Genomic DNA, 23021 nt, shown 5'->3' with positions numbered 1-23021 from the left:
ATGGAACTGACCAGGAAAAATAATGATATGTTTGGTTACATTAACTTTGTGTTCTTTGACTTCTTCTCATATCCTCACTATATCATATAAAAAGAATGAAGTGTCTGTTAATAAGTGGCGACTATATTTTAGAAGAAATGCTCTTGTTTAGGGATGTATAAATCTGAGTTCTCAGCCTGATTTCACCCCTTATTGACTCCATGATTTTGTATAATACACACAGACTTGCTAAAATGGGCCCTCATCAGTAAGCATGGCAGAACAGTTTACAGTTTTATAATAATTCCATCCAATGTACGTTAGTATGTTACTTTTCCATCAACATAAAACATACATATGCTATGTATTCTTCCACCATATAGACCAGGGGTCCCCAAACTTTTTACACAGGGGGCCAGTTCACTGTCCCTCAGACCGTTGGAGGGCTGGACTATAAAAAAAACTATGAACAAATCCCTATGTACACTGCACATATCTTATTTTAAAGTAAAAAACAAAACGGGAACAAATACAATATTTAAAATAAAGAACAAGTAAATTTAAATCAACAAACTGACCAGTATTTCAATGGGAACTATGCTCCTCTCACTGACCACCAATGAAAGAGGTGCCCCTTCCAGAAGTGCAGCGGGGGCCAGATAAATGGCCTCGGGGGGTCGCATGCGGCCCGCAGGCCGTAGATTGGGGACCCCTGATATAGACTGTGATAATAAATGAAGCAAGAATTATAACTCACCTAATGTAAGCCTATGGAGCAAGCAGCAACTCACTTCTTGAATTTTTTCATTCATAGGGAATGCTTTCATGGCTTCTACCACAATATTGTAACACCTGACGTTGCCACTCATGAGGACTTCAACATTATTGCCTAAATTTTAAAGCATCATAATCATCAGTAAGGTAATAATTTCCCCTTTGAAACATGCACACAAAGACTTCTTCTATAGATTCTAAGGCAGCATAATGGCTACATTTCCAAATTTAAATATCATGTTTATCAAATAGCTATAAAAATATTATGTTGTTCATTGAGAATAGGATTTAGGACTCATCTCTAACATTAAAGGGAAGTTGTTTTATTCCCATTTCCTGGCTTAAAAACTTAAAGGAAAAATTGAGAGTGTTTTATGTAAGTATAAAAATATAATGTCTTGGCCATACATTCTCAAATAAATGAATAGAGAGCTTATTTCTTAATGAGCCATTAGTCCATTGGGCAGTGGCTTTTAATTGTTCTTCTTCCTCAAACCAACAAAAGAAAAATATAGATTATGATCCTTAATTAAACAGCTAAAATCAGCAATGATCTGTTTCTGTCCCTTCAGGAGGGCAGCAGCAGAGCAGCCGGTGGGCGAGGCAGCAGCTTCGATTCCAGAGGGACTGTGAGCCAGATGGGAAAGAATGAGGACAGGGAGGAGAGGCAGGATATTGAAATATGTGATTTAGGGACAGACACTGGTGAGCCAGGAAGGAAGGAAAAGATCCACTGGGAAAGGCAATTAGTTAATAGAAAGAGGGAATGTGTGAACAGAACCTATGTGGGAAAACTAATTGACATATCTGAACGAAATGACCTATTAGTAAAACACACAAAAAGAGATTTTTGCAAAACATTTTTCTTTCTTTTGCAGCACAAACTAACCGTTTTCCAAAAACAAAAATTTTTTAATGTTTAAGTTGTGCTTAAAGTTTTTTAATATAGCAAAACATGTTATAATGAAAGAAAATGGCATCTTAAAACAATTTCCTTTGTTGACTCAGAATAACAGACATGATTTTCTCTAAGACTCAAAGGCAAATATCTTCCAATTATAACCAGTGTTTAGAACATTGATTTTTTTTTATTTGCTACTTTCTTTGACCTTTTCATTATGAATCAACACATTTTCACTGGAGTTATGTCAGATGTGGGTGGAAAAGAATGAATTTCGAAAACAGCCAGCTCCAAATAAATAATTAAATGCATAAATATAGTCAAGGAAAAGTAAAATGAGGACTATATACAGTTTGTTGAGAGTGGATGACTCAGAGAAATCCAAAAGTATGTCCATTCTCTATAATTGTCCAGCCCCGCCTACTTCCAAGTGTTTAACTTCCTATGGATTAGAAAATGATGGATTTTATAATCATCATAATGAAAGGGCTTTCTTTCATGAGGGAATTGGGTTTTTACTGAAGTCTCACATCTGCAGATTTCCGTGTCTGAAATCACACATGCATATTTATATAATATACTCTATATATGAAATGCGAAGTATGTAATAATATTGTGTATGTTTTTATAACATTTATTACATAACAGGGACTTGTCTACAATTTTCACATTATTTAACCCATTTAATCCTCACGATTTTTCATGTGTGAAGATGAAAATATTACTAGATAAATGCATGTGTATATCCCACATAAACACACCCAGGTAATACATGAAATACAAAATGCTCATAAACTTATAAAAGTAATAGAATATGAAGCATTATTTTAGCCCATTGACAATCACTGGTAGTATATACAGCAAATTAATTTCTTATCTGTACTTCTTTGTGATAAAAGTGGCAAGATTTCAAAACATCAAAAAATACTAAACAAGGATCTCAACAAAGTTTAAATTCCTTCCTGTGGCTTTTCAAGCCCTTTAACATTTGGTTATGTCTCCAGTCTCACCCACTGACTGTTACCAAGTCCTTCCCCAACCTCTATTTAATGACACACAAGCACACACACGGGGCTTTGCAGGTGCATACACACATCTGCTTGCACACACTGTACACTCTTAGATAGCTTACTGAGTTACTTTTGTCTTCTTAAATAAACTATGCTCTCTCTTGCTCTGGCATCTTTAAACTTATGATGTCTCCTCTCTAGGCCAGTCTGCCTACATTTCCACTTCCCTCACACCTCTCTACATACAAAGTATTCTTCTCATCATTCAAGTCTCTGTTAGAAGATCTTGCCTCATGCCCTGTTTGTTCTCCTAACCCTAGGTACGTTGGCCAACACATTGTAATCATCTAGGTACAGTGCTGGAATTCAAATAATTTAACAACCAGTTCTCTGCCTTAATGACCGTTTTAAGTATAAAAAATGATACACTAGAGGTAGTTCATTATTTCATGCATTTAATATTTAAGAACAATAAAAGAGGTACACAAAATTAGGTTATGTTATAAGAAAGAGTTTTAAAATAGTAATAAAAATATTAAATAATACCTGACAGAAAACAATAAAACTTATTTAAGATATTCCCATTGACAACTTCTCACCTCTGGTTTTTTTTGGCACTTTTTCTCTTTACGTTATATGTTTGTTTACTGATGTAAGAAACACGAGGAAGTTAAAATGTAGTATTTCAGCAAAGGTATAATGAGTTTTATAAAATGAATAAACAAATATTACAAGCATACTTCCATCAAAATTTTTTCATCTAATGGACGGAATGAACATCACTACAGGTTCTTAGAATATGCTGTTGCACAGATGAACATTAAAAAAGAGTAAAGAATCAGCTGAATCCCACCACTGCCTAGATACTCATGTGTATCTCCCGTGGTACTATGGATTCTAAAAAGACAAGACATGTATATATTTTCTGCTACTGTTTCCCAAGAATCAAGTCCAGAGCCAGCGGCAGTACAGTGTCAATAAATAACAAACTAAAAATAAAATAAACAAAGGAATGGGTTTAGCATCCATAAGTTTCTAAATAATAAAAATATTTTTAAAAGACTCAGAAAGAAGCTATATTCTAATTTCTCACTAACAAAAACCAATTGTGTACTTAGGCTACTTACAAGGAATTGCTAGGGAATGTAAACAGCGCAGCACATAAAGCACGATTTCCTCTTCATTCTTAAAGTTTTTTAATGCACTTAGCAATACCATATAATCTTTATTCTCAACAAATTCAGTCAGTTGCTCCTCTGAAACTGAAAAATGAAAGGCAAATATTGAAAAATCTTAAAGATGATATAAAATTTACTCAAATATATAATATTCATGATAGTTGTATGAGACACAATAAATAGATATAAAATTTATATATATATAAAAAAAAAGACATTTAAAAAAAAATTTATAGTGGAAAAAAGCACTTTTGAGACTAAAATAGTTTTGGTTTGACCGATATTAGTTTCTCCATGATTTGAAATGCCCAAGTGTTATGACCAAACAGTTCTCAGGAAAACAGAATTATTTATAATTTTATTAGGGGGATTTTAGAGAAAACTGACCAATGCTAATAAAGGTGGCCTATGGATAGTGGACATACCACAAAACTTAAAAAGGGAATGGTTAATGGTACACTATTGAAGGACAGCTCAGTTAAATCTATCAGCTCAACAGGAATGAATTTCAATAAATGACAAGTAATTAAAATTTGTAATAGTCTGTCTTGATCTTGATTCCATCAGAGATCAAAACCTTGTCATCCTTAATTTTCATAATTAAAGTCTCTGATCGAGCCAATGAGCTCCATCTGGAGTCACTTTATTGGGTGGGAATGTCAAACACACATACAAAAATTTGGTCTATCCACACTGAGAATGGCACTGACAACAAAGTTAGAAAATGCAGCACTCTTCATGATCAACCTTACTTCTCATTTTTCAACTTTATACTAATAGTCCATGTAATATTATATAAATGAGAAAGTGGTTAGGTTCTTCCAGTAAATGAGGTATATCATGAAACGTTCTCATTTGATGGAGTAGCTTCCATAGCATACTTTCAAATTTTGAAAATTAAACATCCCAGGTGCGCCTAAGTCCTGGAGAACTTAATACCCCTGGAAAAATTCAGCAATTTTTCTACTCTATATTTACAATCATAATACTATCGGCACTGTCTATCTTTCTATTGTGTAAAATCTCAAACGTTCACTGGTGCTTCTCCATATGGCATGGAGGGGTCCCACAATGCTGGGGAGAGTGTGATGTTTGACCTTCTTCCATGAAGAAGAATGTGTCCCTACACTGCAACACAGAAGATTACAGACCCCGTAAGACAATAAAACATCAGACTGCACTTTCCCCAATTCTTAGCAAAAGCTGAGTTGCGAGATAAAACGTGTATAGAAGAGAACCCAAAGGACAGACAGTTCTTCCATTCTCACTCACAGTTAACTCTTCTCCCCAGGCACGATCATCAGAGAGCCGGGTAGCAGGCTCTCGCTGTTCTTACACTTGGTACAGTGTCTTTCACTGAAATACATTCCGTATTCCTTGCAAACTGCCTGTACTTTACCACCTCATCCAAGGAAACCCATGGGAAGGTTTTCTCAGTTCTCTCATGAGACCCACTGCTTGACTCACCAATGGGTTTACTTTAACGTCAAGTAAATTTGTAACCAATGATGTTTAACCTCTTTTCTTTTCTTTGCCTGATAGGAAGCAAAGAGCCAAATTTCTGGTTTATCCTTTTGCAAATATACAGGACCTGAAGTAGGTAGTAAAATTAACCTAGCTTCCCATAATTTTCCATTCACTCATTTCCTTAACCATTTTTTCTCCAGTGTGTATAAATATATACACGCTGTTTAAAGTCCTTCTGGAACAGGATAGAATTTAACCGTATAAGGTGGTCTCTCCTATTCCTGGAGTTGTCAGAAAATAGAGGGGTAAACTGAGGTAGACACAGGGCCCACATAAATTATTCTTATCCTAAAACCCCAGCACTGTTAGTTCTCAGAATAGTATAAAAGCTGCTCTCAAAACAGATTGGTAAATTGCGCTGCAATGGTGACAACATGCTGTGTGCCCTCAGGCAGGTGGCTCATTTCACCTCTGATCCATTTTCTGATCAAGCCAGTGGAAGGAGGAAAGGTTCCAGGCAACTCTAAAATTACATGACTATCTCTGTTACCAATCTCAGTTCCTGTGATAAAATACACACTAGACTTTTTTCCTAATGGGCATTTTGTAAACCTCCTGATCCGTTATACAGAACCCTTAGCAATTTCTAAAATCTCTGGTGATGACTCAACATCATAAACCCATATTTAATATATGCTTTACTTCACCATTTTATTTTTTTCTTTCGTAACACCTACACATCCGGTTTGCAAAGTGAACCTTATGGTTTATTAAGCAATAAAAAATATATACTGCAACTGCATAAATTGTAATTCATAAATAAAACTCATTCTGCAAAAGCAAGCAGTATTTCTGAATGAACCCTATTACTTGTCCTTGACTGACAACTCTTACTCCTTAATAGATAGTACAACTTTAGATATCTTCTTGTTATAATTATATTCTACATTTCCAATTATGAAGTTTTTTTTCTTATGTCATCAAAATAAAGAATCTGACATTTTTAAATACCTCGCTCAAACAGCACATGTAAAGTTTTGCATCCAAGTTTCTGGACTTCATCATTGGCTGAAAATGTTCGCATGGCATCAAAAATTAATAAGAAAATATCGCTTTCTTCATCCAATATCAGCAAAGTGATTTTACCTATATTGAAAAGAACAATATATCCCAAGTAAACAGCTGTTTTAGCATTCAATGTGTTAATTTTAACATGAGGATGATGAATGATATGTGCACTTTTTATTTTGATAAACCACCTAATTATCCTAGATATTAGACCTCTTCCATCTTTCTAAATAAGATTGATTCCCAGTATACTTTACTATGTGATTCCCAGTGAATATCTGTAACCAAGACATCTTGTTTTTAATTCCTTAAACATATTCCTACTTGCCTCTTATACAACACTAGCTGAATATCCCAAACATAGGCTATTCCTGTTCCCTATTCTCATCAATAACACAATCACTTAATAGGTTCCCAAGAGAGAAACCACCAAGTGATCTTCCTTCTCCACATTCCCTTCATAGTCTCTGCCCAACCAAAAAATAAACTCATTACCAAGTCCTTCAAATCGATCTCCTAAATGTCCTGAAAACTCTTTTATGAACAAGGCCCCTACATTACTACTATGTTCAAGACCTCATTATCTCTTCTTGAATGCAAACACAATTGCTTATTTGCTGGGCTTGGCCCAAATTCTTACCTAGTTTATTCCCTGAATGATATTTCTAATCCACAATTGTACTCCTGTAGAGCTCTTGCTGAAATTGTCTGAGGCCTTCTCATAGTCCTCAGTCTGACGAACAAGACCTCTCACAAACTGCCTGTTTTATTTCATCAGTTCCATGTTCCTCCAGGCATTGCTGTCTCCAGACGTGCTCAAGTCCTTGCTGATCACTAAACATCTTCTTTCATATCCATTTGCACTGGCTCTAGCTGCATGGAAATGCTCTTGCCCTTTCCGACAGCAAATATACTGGTACCATAATTGAAGAAATAACACAAACAGTACCTATTCTCTCACTAAAAACAGCAGTACCGGAACGGAAGCCGTGGTAGCAGTAGCAAACCCCGTAGAGTACAGAAAGTGTCAGATGCAGGTGGGAGCGCTGCACTCTAACACATGTAAACTCATCTCAACCCCAAGCGGTGGGGCAATCTCCACTGGAGAGAGAAGAAAACTGAAGAAAATTGAGAGATAAGTCACCCCAGTGACTTATCTAATAAGAGATGGGGCTAGATTAAAACTTGCTCTATTCATGCTCTTAACTTCTACGAATGAGTTCAGCTGCTTTCTTCTCTATGTTCCTATGGTGTTCTTCAATCTGTTATAACACCTTTCTTAATAAATTGAAATAATTTATTTAAATACTCTTTGTCTCTGCCTGGGCTGTCCAATTTGGTACCACTCATCACATCTAGCTTTTCAAACTCTAATCTAATTAAATTAAATAAAACCCAAATTCACTTTCTCAAACTTCGAATGTTCAATAGCTACCACGTATGGCTAGTAGCCATGATATTGAAAAGTACAGATTTTCAACATTTCATTCATTTCAAACAGCAATACTGGACAGTGGTGCTGACCTGTGAACTTCTATGTTGTAGGAATTTCACTATATCTGTCTTATAGTTCTCCAGAAGTGCCTAATAACTATTAAATCAACTAATAAGCAGAACTATGAAAATGATTCATAAATTAACCTTTAATAAGTATCTGAAATAAATCTAAAACATATTAAAAACTTTCTTAGCAATGCAAAATTGTGAATGTTATGTGAAAGAAATTCAATTAACTAGTCTTTTCAAAACACGGGGCAAATGTTCTGTCTGCACACTGCTAACTTCAATATATTCCAGTGTTGGCAGATTTTTAAAATTCATAAACCCACAGCAGCTTCCTGTCCATTATAAAATGGAGAATGACCTTCCCTGTTGCATCCCCTTTCAAAAAAAGCTTCTGCCCTGGCCAGGTTGCTCACTTGATTAGAGCATCGTCGTAATATACCCATATTGTGGGTTTGATCCCCAGTCAAGGCACATACAAGAATCAACCAATGAATGCATAGAGATGTGGAACAAAAAAAATTGGTATTTTTCTCTCTCTCATCTTCTCTCCCAAAAATCAATACACTTAAAAAAAAAATTTCCCAAGAATGAATTTAAGATAAGTCATGGTAAAAGAAGACTAGTTAGTAGAGTCCATTCTATATTTTAATAAATTTTATTTTAATATTAAATATTTTAATAAAAGGCTGTGGTGACATGGTGAGGTCATTCTGGCCTTCCCTTTCCCTCCTCCCTCATGCTCTGTCTGATCTTCACCTCCCGTCTTCCTCTCTCTCTCCCCTATTGGGTCTTTGTTACTAAGCGAGGTCAATGTACATGTCCAGGCCTGTGGTGCTATTCCCACAGGCCTCTCAGCTCTGCACACGCTGTTCTCTGGACCTAAAGCACCCTCCACCACTGTGAAGGACATGCCTTCCAAACCTTCCTATTTAGGTTCCCTGTCAGCAGCCTTGGTTCTTGGAACCTTACATCATAGCAGGTGTACATCACACTATTTCAAGACATCAATATTCTTTGTTTTCACATCCAGGCAGAGGATTCCTCAGGTAAAGACCTGCCACTTGGAATCAGACCTTGATTCTACTACATACTGACTGAGGTCACCTCTCTGCCTCAGTGCTCCTCACCTACAAACCTAAGATGAAATACCTAGCTCAAGGGATGTTTGGAGGATGATGCTTTTAAAAAGGCATGTGAAGTATTTTACCAGTGAAGCATTGCATCTATCAAACTCTCAAGATGTAATGCTATATATTTTTTAAAACACTATTATTATGTCATACCCTAGAAAATAATTATAGAAAACCTATTAAGTCTATAATAAAGATATAATAATTACAACGACATGTATGAACAACAATCTAATGGGAATATGAAATGTGGGACCAGAATTTGAGAGTAAAGCTGGGGCTAGAAGTACAAATTTGGGTGTAGTACTATGTAAGGTAATGTTTGAAGCCAATATATTGGGTGAGATTTTTGAGAGAAAATTTTAGAGAAAAGAGAGAATGAGAAAAAAGAGACACAAAAAATTTGGGGAGTCATCAATATTTAGGTTATGTGATTAAACTTTAAAATGACATTAAAACACAGCAAATGGTTTAAATATTTTTAAATATGCATCAACATTATAAATATGTGTATAGGCCCTGGCCAGTTGGCTCAGTGGTAGAGCGTCGGCCTGGCGTGCAGGAGTCCCAGGTTCGATTCCCGGCCAGGGCACACAGGAGAAGCGCCCATCTGCTTCTCCACCCCTCCCCCTCTCCTTCTTCTCTGTCTCTCTTCCCCTCCCGCAGCCAAGGCTCCATTGGAGCAAAGTTGGCCTGGACGCTGGGGATGGCTCTATGGCCTCTGCCTCAGGCACTAGAATGGCTCTGGTTACAGGGGAGCAACGCCTCAGATGGGTGGAGCGTCGCCCCCTGGTAGGCATGCCGGGTGGATCCCGGTCCAGCGCATGCGAGAGTCTGTCTGACTGCCTCCCCGTTTCCAGCTTCAGAAAAATACAAAAAAAAAAAAAAATGTGTGTGTGTGTGTGTGTGTGTGTGTATTACCTGATGTTAGCAGGAGATCTAAGGCCTTCAGGCCAACTGTTGACAGGTTTACACTGGCATTATGAACCGTAAGCATTTTAATAATCAGTCTGTAATTAAAAAGATATTGAGCTCATTAAAATATAATACTTACATGTTTGTTTTAGACATTGTTTTTTACTCACCCATATTTTATTCATCTCCTTGTATTTCATTCCCTATGTTGAAGCTTATGTACTTTTTTCTTCCTGTAAACCCGAGCTACACTTATGACAATCAAAAGGGAAGCATTATGAAAGTATAAAAGTCATAGTTATAACTCAATATAAGTTATAATTTCTTCCTCAAAATGTTCAAATTGAGTTATTAATGATTTACACCAAACTCTGTATCTAAAATATCATGAGGAATTATATGCATCAAGAGATCAAGCCCATTTTGCATGTGATATAAATTTATAAATTATTTGTAATGCATATTGATATATTAAAATATAGAGATGTGATAAAGTTGTTAGTTTGAATGTATAAATTAAGAATGCTTGAATGTTTAAATAATTGAATTTTACTATTTTTGAAAAATAAATTGATATTTACAATAGAAAGTGAACCTGGTATATCAACAGTATTCAATTTGTATTTATTAAATTTGAGTCTCTGAGTTATAAATTCTAAAATATACAACCTTGAGTCTATTCTAACCCAGTGTTGTTTAGCTTTACATTGTTAGGCAGCAGCCATAGCTTCAAGAAATTTAGATCCAAGAAATTTGTCACGTGGTCTCCAGTTGGTGAGGTGAGAGACCACATCCTTTGACACTTGTTAACTCTCTTTCTTCCCATGCTATCCCTAACTCTCCCTGGACCAGTCCTTCTATTCTAACTTTATCACCCACGGGATTTCTTCTGCAGTACCATAAACTGTTGCAAGCAGGGGCAGAAGTCCTAGAATATATGGAGAAATGTTTTACAATAATTTTTTTCTGGGAATAATCTAATATGTTCCACTCTAAAGAGCAGTGTCTATTATGTTCACACTACTTCCAGCTTAAGGTAGGAGTGTAATAAAAAAACAAGAAATGAAGGATAAATGAATAAATGATCAAATGGGTGAATGAGTCACTGAATAAATGAGTGAATGAGACTCTCTGCAGAAATGTTTATGTATTTTTTTCTTTTTGTGATAGAGATAGACAGACAGGGACGGACAGACAGACAGGAAGGGAGAGAAATGAGAAGCATCTACTCATAGTGGCATCACCCTGGTTGTTCATTGATTGCTTTCTCATATGTGCCTTGACCGGGGGTCTCCAGCTGAGTCAGTGACCCCTTGCTCAAGCCAGTGACCTTGGGCTTCAAGTCAGAGACCTTTGGGCTCAAGCCAGCGACCATGAGGTCATTTCTATGATCCCACGCTCAAGCTGGTGACCTCCAGGTTTCAAAGCGGATCCTCAGCATCCCAGGCCCATGCTCCATCTACTGCGCCACCACCTAGTCAGGCATGTACTTTAATTTGAATAGATGGTTGGTACTAGAATATTATTAGATGCATTTTCCAACATTCCTTCAGGTTATAGATTGCTAACCTTTAGAGATCTTGGAAATTCTCAACCAAACCAAGAGATATATGACATTAAAATTATTAATTACAGCTATATTTTACATAATTCATCACTGAATGCTGTATACTTTAGAATTAACTAATAGAATTTCAGAGATTAGTATGGAAATGAGAACATAAATCATTTGTAAATATGTCTTTTCAAAATACATTATAGATACAAGAAACTGAAGAACAGCAACAAATTTATCAAAGATAGAAAAAGGTATAAGAACAGATATACTTACACAAAAACAAATAGGTCTTACTTGTCTAAATTTACAGTTATAGCTGATATCAATAATCAACACAAAAATGTAAAATTTTATTTTGCATACATTTTTCAGAAACAATATGTCATTGGGAGCAATACGCATTCACTTCTCTGTGTTAAAGGAAAGTCCCATTAGGTATAAAGAACACTAAAGTTAATGACAGGAGATAAGTTTTCAACTGTGAAAAACAAATTTATTCAAAATTAAGTTTCCTGAAAACAGATTTTTCTTCAGAAAACTTTTTCTTAACTAACTATAGCCAAATAAGTGATCTCATCTATGAAGTCATTAGAATGCAAACTGCAGTAACATAGCTAGTAAAATAGTTCTAAGATTTGTGAGGGGCAGATGTGCTAAAAGATAATTTCTTTTTTTCTCTTCATTTTGAAACCTGTGGCTTAAGCTCGTTAAATATATATACATGAATATTCACAAATGTACTTCCTTAAGACAGTAAATCATAAACTTCTAATTACTATTTACAGAACTAACTTTCTAGTTCCCACATTTTTTAAGAACTAGTGGTTTGGATCAGTTCTACAATGAAAAAAAAATGCTTCTTGGTTTGAGTTCATAAAGTGTCACCAAAAATCTACAACTTAACTAACTGTACAACTGTATTATTTATACTACTAAAATAATACCACCTTACATTTTACCTCAAATGTTAGTTTTCTAATTCAGTTAGATAACATACTTCTGAGTTGAAAGCTCTCTATAAAAATAAACCATTGATTCAAAAGAAAATAACCTGTATTTTAAAGAATTTTACTATATTGACTTGGACTACAAATATAACAATATATCAAGAAAAGGGTTGTCTAATATAGAAAAATATTAAATGCAGTTTATTTTGACACATCAGTAATACTTACTGGTGAACACCAAGGACTTCCCAATCATGTCCAATATCCTGGGGTCCCGTTAAATTTTGCATTGTATTTGGACAAATTTCTATTAATTTGCACAGAAGTGACCAACCCACCTGAAAGCAAGAAAGCCAAATATTCACATTTTTAAAAACATGCTAATAGGACATTTTCAGTCAAACATGAATCTTTCCATTCTTATATGAGCAGGTGAGCAGTAGACTACTTTTAAATAGTTATTTTAAAACAAAATGATAACCTAAATTATTTCCTGAGAAAAGCAAGTCATATATTTAGATTACATATTATTCTAAAAATCATACCAGAATATCATACATAAAACATTATAACATATTTCTGAATAATGAAGGAAACAGTCATGTCTATTTTCTAAATAAAAATAAATAAAATAAAACACACAAAAATAGTTTTAAAGGATTTATCAAGATTACAAAGTGCAAGGAAGGCTATCCTCAGGCCTTAAGAATATTTAAGTCATAGCTACCTGACATGATTTCTTCCAAACATTTAGAATTTTAATAATAGGAAAAAAATGAAGTGGTTTGGAATGAAGGATTAGAGAAGTTATGGTAAAGTGTAAGTTATCAGGAAAGCCTGCTTCCCAGGTAACGGAAGAAAAACTGGCAAGAGAAGTGGCATCACCATCTGATGACAATGTAACATCTGTTACAGAAAATACAAAGTCCTTATGAAATAGAGAGGAGGTAGAATTTTTCAATGAACCCCTCTAGATTTCTTTAGAACATCTAAACATGAGCAGACGGCGTCTAGATATCAAAATTGTTCCTAGGCCCTTTCACATTTCCAAACAGTATCTTACTGCTGCATTTTAAATATATCTTCATTCCAAGACTGGATGCACTAGTGGAACTGAGTGAGGGGAGAGTCGAATGACAAGATGAGAAGTTTCTATGCATCCAATAAGGAATAACAGCACAAGTTTCTCACTTGTTTACAGGAAAAAGGGGCATTTCACAAGATGATAATAATTATACAAGATGTCTTTACAATATCATTTCTGGGTCTTTTCAGGATTAAGCATGATTTGCTATACTCTGTCATTACTTCCTTTTACATACTTCCAAATTGCTTGCAAAGACAGCAATTTCTGCCATTTATTTTTCTTATATTTAAGTAGGACATCCTCCTCTGCGTAAGCTGAAGAGACATTGACAATCCAGCTGTCATAGAAACCGGCTATTTTTGTGCTTTCATAAAATACAGTGAGACTTTTTTCCCCCCAAGTATTTAAGAAAAGAACATTTGGAACAGCTTCTGGTGGGAAATAAATCATAAATCACATTGTATGCTATATTCATTTCTGTACCTTCATGGCTTTCTCCCAGAGAAAACCTGTTTTGTTTTGGTTGGGGAAGCAGCAGCATCAAAATTGCTTTCCAGAAAGGTTGAGGCAATTGGGCTTCTATGAATAGACAGAATTGCTGGCAACAAAGCAGGGGGAGCAATTGACCCATTAATCTATTCAATTAAAAGCTCATCTTTCAAAGAGAGAAGGTTCCATCCTGCACAGTTACAATACAATTAAATTAGTAGTTTCATTTTATTATTATAATTGTTCTATAAATTCAAGGATCTAAATAATGTACAATGGAAAAGACTATAGAGCAGCGGTTCTCAACCTGTGGGTCGCGACCCCGGTGGGGGTCGAACGACCAAAACACAGGGGTTGCCTAAAGCCATCGGAAAATACATATTTATTATACAATACATTTTTAAATAAAATATGTATTTAATATGTATTTATTATACAATACATTTTAAATAAAATATGTATTTAATATGTATTTATTATATAATACATTTTTAAATAAAATATGTATTTATTATACAATACATTTTTAAATAAAATATGTATTTAATATGTATTTTCCGATGGCTTTAGGAGACCCCTGTGTTTTGGTCATTCAACCCCCGCCGGGGTCGCGACCCACAGGTTGAGAACCGCTGCTCTAGAGGATTAAAGAAAACTTTAATCATCATCTATTTCGTTCCCTTACCTCAAAAGTTGAAACTGTGTATAAAGAGAAGTAATGTCAAATTGAGGAGCACAGAGAAATGGGCCGATGACTGGCAAGAAAAGAAGTTCCAGGACAGCTAAGCTAGCCTAACAACCAAATCTCTAAAGATTGTCATTTGTTAAGGAGCATGAATAAAATATGAAAAGACCTTGAAAATAAAAATTTAGTGTCTGGACTATCATGTTAAATGAATTCTAGAAACAAACCTTAATATTTCCTTTTGAAGAGTAATTTATCTGAACTCCTTAAAATCATCATTAAGAGCTTTCCCTTCAGAACTTCCAGCTAATTCACGATATAAAGCACGAAAAGATATCCATATTAATTACACCAGTAATTTGAAGGAAAAACCCCACTTTCTTTTAAGTGGAGTATTAAAATATTATTGATAGATCCCTTTTCACAATGATAATTAAAATTGATAATGTCATCATGCCTATCATGGCAGCTCTATTTGCTCAAACCACTGTGGTTTTTACTTGCATAAAAAGCTTCTAAATTCAGACAGCTAGTGGACTGTGTGATGGGAAAAGATTCGGAAGTGTGTGAAGGTTTGAGTCTTGGTTCTGTGATCCTAAATGAACTGCTTACTCTGAGGAAAAACTAGCCAGTGAGATTTCTGAGAGGGCAGTAAGATGCAGGGAAGAATCAAGTGATGTCATATATATATATGATGCCCTTTGCAGATAATACATTAACACTAATCATTCTAGTCTTTCAAATTACCAAATTAGCAACCAATTCCTTATTTCCTTACATACTCTGTCTCTGCTACCCACTGGGCAAGGATATTGAGTGATAATCATAACTACTCCAGGAAAACATGCCCAGCAGGTTTAGGCAATTCCTAAAACCAATAATTAGGTGGTGGGTATGTTCCAGGCTCCCCTTGGTTCTCACATCTGGCACTGCCTCTTCTGCATCCTGAAGACCAACGCCCACCCAAAGAATGGCAATCAGCAGGGGTGACTCCACTAGGTACAGAATCCAAGGAACAGGCTTTTGAACACCAAAGCAGAGGCAACTAAGAGGGGTGATGTGGGTGGAAAGCGCAATAAGCCAGCACTAAAAAGTGACTCAGATTTCCTGGGCAGAATTCAGACACTGGCTACTAAAAAAAACAGTGTCTCTATCATGCCTCCATCTTTTCAGTTTTGTTTGCTAACAGCCTGAAAGTCAACAGTCAGATGGTAAATATTTCATTTAAAGAATAAAAAAATCATTTATTTCAGATATAAATGTCCTTATATAAAAGAAGCTAGCTATATGGTTCACCCAGACTAAACTAGATACAGACATAAGCATAAAGATAAAGGTAGATAGATATAGATATAGATGATATAGATATGAATATAGATGATACAGATATAGAGATAGAGATATAGAGATAGAGATCCAGATAATTCTTACATCTGTCTAGCCTCTCAAAGTAGGTATCACGGCTAAACCTCAATAAAGTTCAAAGTTCATTCTCTTTCTCATCAGGACCTTAAATGTTATTGACAACACTGATTTCAGTTCTCTAAATCTCAAAATCGACAAAGGAAGTTAACATGCTAGGTAATTTGTTTTGACTGTAAATCATCTTTAATTATCTTCTTGGGTCTCTTTTTTAAAATATACCAAATATATTTAGCAAATGTCTGGGTCTCCTATGATGTAAATTCTAAGTTTCACTTCTACATTCATTTTTTATGAAAACATTTGAAAAGTATAAACATATAGAGGTTATCATAAAACATTAATTGCTTTAGATAACACAAGATATACTACAATTAAAGAAGGCTAGAATTCTGTTTTCAAACTAAAAACAAAATAAAACACCTTAACCCTATGAAAGTTTGCAAGTTACTTCGTTTTAATAAGTATTATTAATTTTATTAGTTAAGTATTCCCATTTTGCGAACTATTCACAATGCTTTTATCCCCAGAGCATGTTGTACATGGAAAAGATTGCTTAAGTGATATGATTTAAATACTGATGAACGCATCATACAGCCGATAACAGAACTAACCCATTCTTCTTCCCTTCCCACCACCATCCATATTGGCAGTCAACTGTATAAAGTTATTTATTAAAGGCAATTAGAGAGCCCTTTTACACCGTTGTTAACTTTTAATAACGATTTGACAACGCATTCACCTTAAAATCACAGTCAGAGGTTTGTCAAACCGAGTATCAGAAATGACCCAGAACTCTCTCTGGGTATATAACGTTGACAGGAAAAAATCAATTTCCAAGTGAAGTGGAAATGGACGAAATGAAAACTCCTTTACCTGCTGCACACAAGCGACTCTCATATACGAGTCTAAGACGATCAACAAAGGCATGTGGACATTCTTGCCTTGAAATAACTTGGAGGCTGGAAAAGAAGGAGGTGGAGGGGGAAAAAAAAAAAAAGCAAAGTCACTATTCACGGTGGCAACCCTTTTAAGTCTGAAAAGGAGGGGCTGGGGGGAGCAAAAGAAATGAGCACAAGTCCTTCCTAGAATTCTCAGCTCCTTTCTACCCGAAGGAGTCGAGGTTGCCGCTTCCCAAGAGTCCCAGGTTTGCGCAAAGAGCGGAGAAGAAAGTTTGCAAAAGAGGTGCTGGGGGAGGGGGGGCGGCAAATAAAGGAACAGTTTATTTGCAAATGATTACCGTTGTCAGCGTAGGTGAACACCAGCATATCCTCCAGAATTTGGACCAGCGTCTCTATCTGCTTTCCTTCCTGGAGATTGTTCAGCCTGACTATCAACTTCTTCAAAGTTTCCTCGTCCTCCTCCTCGCACCCCTGACAGCTGCCACTGGCCATGATGGACCCTGTTCCCAGCGGGCCGCCCCTCCCGCACCAAGGCCGGCTGCTCCGGGAAAGGACAGCAGCGCGGGGTCGCCGGTCCGGGGGAGAGCGCGGCTCACAGCCCACAGCCCGAGCTCCCCGCACGCCCCATGCGCACCCACGCCCGCCTGTTTATGAGGAAGGCGGAGGCTGCCCCGCAGCGCCGCCCTGCCCGCCCTGAGCCCTCCTCCTCTGCCTCCTCCTCCCCCACCCAGGCCCCGAACTGAGCTCAGTGGCCTGCGGGAGCTCGCCGCGGGAGGGCGCTGCGCCGATGGGCTCTGCGAGCGGCGGGGAACCGCTTGAGCGGGCCCGGCCAGCTGACCGTGACCGCGGGCCCCGTGCGGACTCCGTGCGGGCCCCGGCGGGCCGGATCCCAGCGCCCTGGCGGGGCGGCCGGGAGCCAGGCAGGAAGAAACTGACTCAGCGGACTCCGCCAGTCCCAGGCCTGGAGCCCCGCGGCGGCGGGCGGGGCGCGCGGTCCTGCAGCGCGGCGGGGGCCGCGGCTCCGACCCCCTGGCCTGGGCTCCCTCCTTTTCTGGGAACCAGAAAGAGGAAAAAAGAAAGCGGCCTCCTATCTCCAGATCTAAGAATAGAAATCTGGGCGTTGGGAAAAGGAGGACACCGCCCAGTTGGCCCTTTTTGGAAATAATATTCTTTTAGAGTTCCCCCTATAGGAAGATGAGTAATTTCCCCTCAAGGATGGAGAGAAATTTTTGCAATCAAAATGTCTCCATCTAAATTAATACTTTTCTATCGTAGCTGTGACCGTTTGTAATTTAAACGAAAAGAAGAAAATTTTTTAAAAAAAATAAAACGTTTTCCTGTTAGTTTTTTGAAGCTCTGTTGGCCAAAGGCCACTAAAATTAACTTTTGAAAATTTGAGTTTGCACTCAGTAGAATCCTAATTATTGGGACACAAGAGAAACAGGGGGTACCCTGAAATGAAAGGTGAAAGATACAAACCTAAACATTGTCCTCTTGGTATTCAAAATTGCAGGTATGAGGGTGTGTAACCCTCAAGTTAAAAGAAAAACAGTAGGAAAGTAATGTGTCTTTTTCAGAAAGAGAAACCTGCAGGAACTAACTCGTCAAGGTTAAAGACATCCATTGCCTTCAGATAATTTGTTCTCGATGTCATTTATGAAATAGGGGTTTGGACAGGAAATTTTAGTATTTCACATTTTTAAGTGGTTTGTTTTCAATTCTGTTTCCTCATCCTTGATGTCAGTTCTGAAATAAATAAAACAACTACTTCTCTTTCTTTTATTAATGAGGAAATGGATATTTTGAGCTGATAGAAGAGTATTGTTGGAGTCACACAGCTAAGTTGAGGACCATGACTTAAACCCAGGGAGCTCTCCTAAAGCCAAGCTAAAGGTTCTTCCCACTTCACCACTTTCCTCAAGATGAGCCAGGCTCCCTTTTAATACATTAGGTTGGTAAAATTGCAAATTTAAATTCAACCTGTATACTGTGGATGTGCTTTGTTGTCATAAAGACTACTTATCTTTTACAGACTTACACTAAAATATTTGTAGTGGAGATGATACAATGGTTAGGAATTGCTTCAAAGTAACCCAGTGGTGGGGAACACGTGAAATGGGAGGATGTCGAGATGAAACAAAATCATCTTTGAATTTATAATTGTTGAAGATAAGTGATGGGTCTATTCATGTGGTCTATCATACTATTTCCCCTGCATAAAATTTTCCATAGTGAAAACAAACCAAAATCTCTCAACCTTCTCATCTTTATTATCCTTGCAATATATCCTTTCCTTACTGGTTTCTGAACACGTTTCGATTTCTAACAAGCATTCCTAGCAATTAATCTCCCTTTCATTCCTCCATCCTGAAGTTCTTCTGCATCAATTTCTCCTTCTCAGTGTTCCAGATTATTATCTTGCAAAAAATCAAAACCTACCTTCCTCCCAAAGAAAACTAAATCTAAGTAAAAAGGTGTCTCTTCCTCAATTCATTCATTCATGTATTGTCTGTTTATTGTTTGCTCTCTGTTAGTCAGGCTAGGAGTAAGCAATGTGAAGACCTGAATTCTCTGTTGGGAGCATTTTCCCGCAGTACTACGGTAGTAAGTCAAAGTATTCTCTTAGCTTTCAAAAATCTTTAATTGATTGATTAAAATCCAAGACTTATCAAGTCTTCAGGGTATTAACAAGACAGAAAAGGAAGGATACAGATACAAATTCATGATAGAAGTAGTGTCTAGTAGAGAATAAAATGGTGTCAGAACACTTGGCTAAATTCCTGAGGAAAGAATAAATAAAATGGACATTGCTAATTAAAACAAACACCAAAACAAATTCCAGATGAATTAAAGAATTATAACTATTTCTCAATCACTGGTTCGTGGACTGGTCTACCAGAAATTTTGAGCTGGTCTACAAAAGAGTTAACCACCCTGATATTGTATGAAGATTATAGACCCAATGATCTTAGTCAAGTTTGCTTTTGCTTGGGATGATTTCTGCCTTAGTGGTCCCTGAAATAATTTTCCTATTTTCACTGGTCCCCAAGTGTAAAAAGATTGAAAACTACTGAGTTAAATGAAAATAACTTTAAAAAAATATATATAGATTCATAGTTATTTAATCTTGGTATAGAAACCATAAAAACTAAGAAAGAAACCACAGAAGATTGGTATTTGTGACTCCATAAAAATTTTAATTTTCTTTGTAAAAAAAAATAATAATAAATAAAACAAAAGCAAATAGCAAACCAAAAAAAAAAGTTTCAATACATTTAACAAAAAACAAGTATCCTTAATCTTTTAAGAGTTTTTACAAAGTCATTGGGTAGGGGGAGACACCCCATACATATCCAAGGAGAAAAATGGGTTAACGTTGTAAACAAGAAATTTGCTGTGAATGGACAATAAGTATAAGAAAAGTATGTTCATATACAATATGAATATAGTATATTCAATATACAAAAATTGTGTTCCTCAACCTCAGTAATGGTTATAAAATGTAATTTTATGTGTATTTATGTGTGTGTACAATAAAAACAAGAGAGAAAACTTGAAAGCCTATCTAAAAATATTTCCAAAACTTTAAGAAAAAATTATTAAACTATATTAAAAGACATTAATAAGGTACAAATAAACAGGTCATATTAATTAATGAGATTAAATATCAAAAAGTATCACTTGTCCACAAATTTAAAAAAATGCAAATCCAATGGAAATCTCAGTAAAGATTTTTTGTTATAGATTTCAACTAGAATAGCCAAGACATTTTTGAAGAAAGACAGAGCAGGAGAATTGCCTAGTTAGACATTGATTCAGGGGTTTCTACTAGCTTTTATCAATTTCCCAAAGAAAGAAAAAGTCCCCAATCACATCTTTCTGTTAATTAGAAAAATGTGCCCCACCTTGCAGGCAGACAGACCAATGCCATGATGTACAAAGCAGGAGTTGGAATTCAGATACCACCCGTCCCTTAAACCTGGAGAACGTGTAGATTATATAGAGAAGGTATGTGGGCCTTTAAGTCCAGGGGCACATGGAACCAGGCCAAGATTGCCATGCGCTCTGGGAAAAGGCTTCTTAGCGGAGAGACAACCATGCTGTTCCTGACTTCCTCTGTCTTGAATTTTATATATTCTTTTAAGCTTTCCATTATCAGTTATAGTACACACACATACTAGAGCCAAACTAGGATGAATAGAACTGGAAGCATCACAGATACTGAAAACAATTTAGGTCAATCCCAAAAGTAATAAATCAAAAAGAAAAATTTTGGTAGAAAAATAGAATAAAATCTTCTGCTGCATTGGCAGTCAAGGCAATCATCTTCTCAAAAGAAAATATTAATTTAGCCTAAATTAATATTAATGCTTATTGATCACCCACTATCTACTGGGAAGGTACTTATAAGCTAGTGAGACTAGCCCCTTTTCTCCGACTATCTACTGCCAAATACTGCCAAGATGAAAGTTTACATAGGATAGAATAGAATAGAACTAATAGAAAGGACACCTAAATATGTCAATCTCTTGTTGACAAATTTCTTCTTTGACTCAATCCAATTGTTGAAAATTGGCAGATATAAACTGAAAAAGCTCCTGTCATGTTTACCATAAAAATATTATTGTGTTGAAGAGTCTTTCAAAAAGAAATTTTAGAGTTTAAAATTGGATAAAGGCATCAAAGAATATCTTGATGAATAATATATTAGGCATCAAGAAATTTTCACCTTTATTTTTCTGACTTGGAAGAATAAACAGAAGAAAATGAGAGGACATTTTTATACAACATGTTAGTACAAATGTTGCAACCGAAAGATAAATCTCAATGATAAAACATAATAATGGCCCTGGCTGGTTGGCTCAGCGGTAGAGCGTCGGCCTGGCGTGCGGGGGACCCGGGTTAGATTCCTGGCCAGGGCACATAGGAGAGGCGCCCATTTGCTTCTCCACCCCCCCCCCTTCCTCTCTGTCTCTCTCTTCCCCTCCCACAGCCAAGGCTCCATTGGAGCAAAGATGGAAAGATGGCCCGGGCGCTGGGGATGGCTCCTTGGCCTCTGCCCCAGGCGCTGGAGTGGCTCTGGTCGTGGCAGAGCGACGCCCTGGAGGGTCAGAGCATCGCCCTCTGGTGGGCAGAGCGTCGCCCCTGGTGGGCGTGCCAGGTGGATCCCCGGTCGGGCGCATGCGGGAGTCTGTCTATCTCTCCCCGTTTCCAGCTTCAGAAAAATACAAAAAAAAAAAAAAAAAAAAAACCATAATAATGATAAATTAAAACAAACAACCAAAGTGGGATTTTATCATCAAAATATATTACATCCTTTAGGAATGTTATAGCAAGCTCTCTAAACACAGGCTAAAAAAAAAGAATACTAAAAATGCAGTCCCAGGGGAGTCTTACAATATAAAAATACATGGTTTGCCATATTCCATAGCAGAGCTCTGGAAAAGATGAAAAATATAACAGAAGTCTGCTAGCTGCAAAAGTTGTATCAGGTGTTTTTAAATTGCTACATATCCTGTGTGTGTGTGTGCGTGCACACACACACACACAGTCTATAAGTGATCCCAAAGAAGAGTAAAAACTTCTTTAAAAAGCTAAAATTGCAATGGCCCAGCACTTGCTATAGCAGAAAGAAGGAAAAGAGAAACCATAGCAAATGTCAGCCTAACCATTAGAGAGTGACCATGCTTCTCTGGTATGACATTTGTTTGTACTTCTGGCTCAAGGGCATTATGTAAACGTCCTGGGTAGACGCAAAGCCATTGTACTCAGTGGTCAGCAATGATGATGCAGGGTAGGAAGGATTTCTTGTTACAGTTTAGATGGCTACCTAGGAAGTAAAAGGGGGGATGGGCAGTTGGAAATAAAGGGAGACAATTTACTGAGCGCCTAATGAACCCTACTTTATGCAAGATATTTTACATATACAATTTATTAAAGCTCAACAACCTGAAGAGGCTGCTATTGCTCCTATTGTTCAAGAAATAGTGTTAGAGAAATTAT

At 36.7% G+C, this 23021-nt stretch overlaps 1 protein-coding gene across 2 annotated transcripts in view; it reads right to left on the bottom strand.

Annotated features, from left to right (window-relative positions):
* LRRK2 (leucine rich repeat kinase 2) overlaps positions 1-18062 on the bottom strand; it is a 158777-nt gene extending 140715 nt beyond the window's left edge. Inside the window, exons 1-7 of one of the 2 annotated variants that reach the window (XM_066258115.1) lie at positions 17357-18062; positions 16993-17078; positions 12662-12771; positions 9935-10023; positions 6321-6455; positions 3792-3926; positions 737-868 (exon numbers count right to left, since the gene is read on the bottom strand). In XM_066258115.1, the coding sequence (XP_066114212.1) occupies positions 737-868; positions 3792-3926; positions 6321-6455; positions 9935-10023; positions 12662-12771; positions 16993-17078; positions 17357-17510 (841 nt within the window). In that variant the 5' untranslated portion in view covers positions 17511-18062. Of the gene's footprint in view, positions 1-736; positions 869-3791; positions 3927-6320; positions 6456-9934; positions 10024-12661; positions 12772-16992; positions 17079-17356 lie in introns of those variants that run through there. The other variant, XM_066258116.1, reaches the window with a different exon arrangement.
* Positions 18063-23021: the final 4959 nt, after the last annotated feature.

This window comes from Saccopteryx bilineata, chromosome 2 (assembly GCF_036850765.1).
Source record: "Saccopteryx bilineata isolate mSacBil1 chromosome 2, mSacBil1_pri_phased_curated, whole genome shotgun sequence".
Lineage (NCBI taxonomy): Eukaryota > Metazoa > Chordata > Mammalia > Chiroptera > Emballonuridae > Saccopteryx > Saccopteryx bilineata.
Note: the sequence above shows the minus strand (reverse complement) of the source record. Positions and strands in the feature narration are given on the sequence as shown.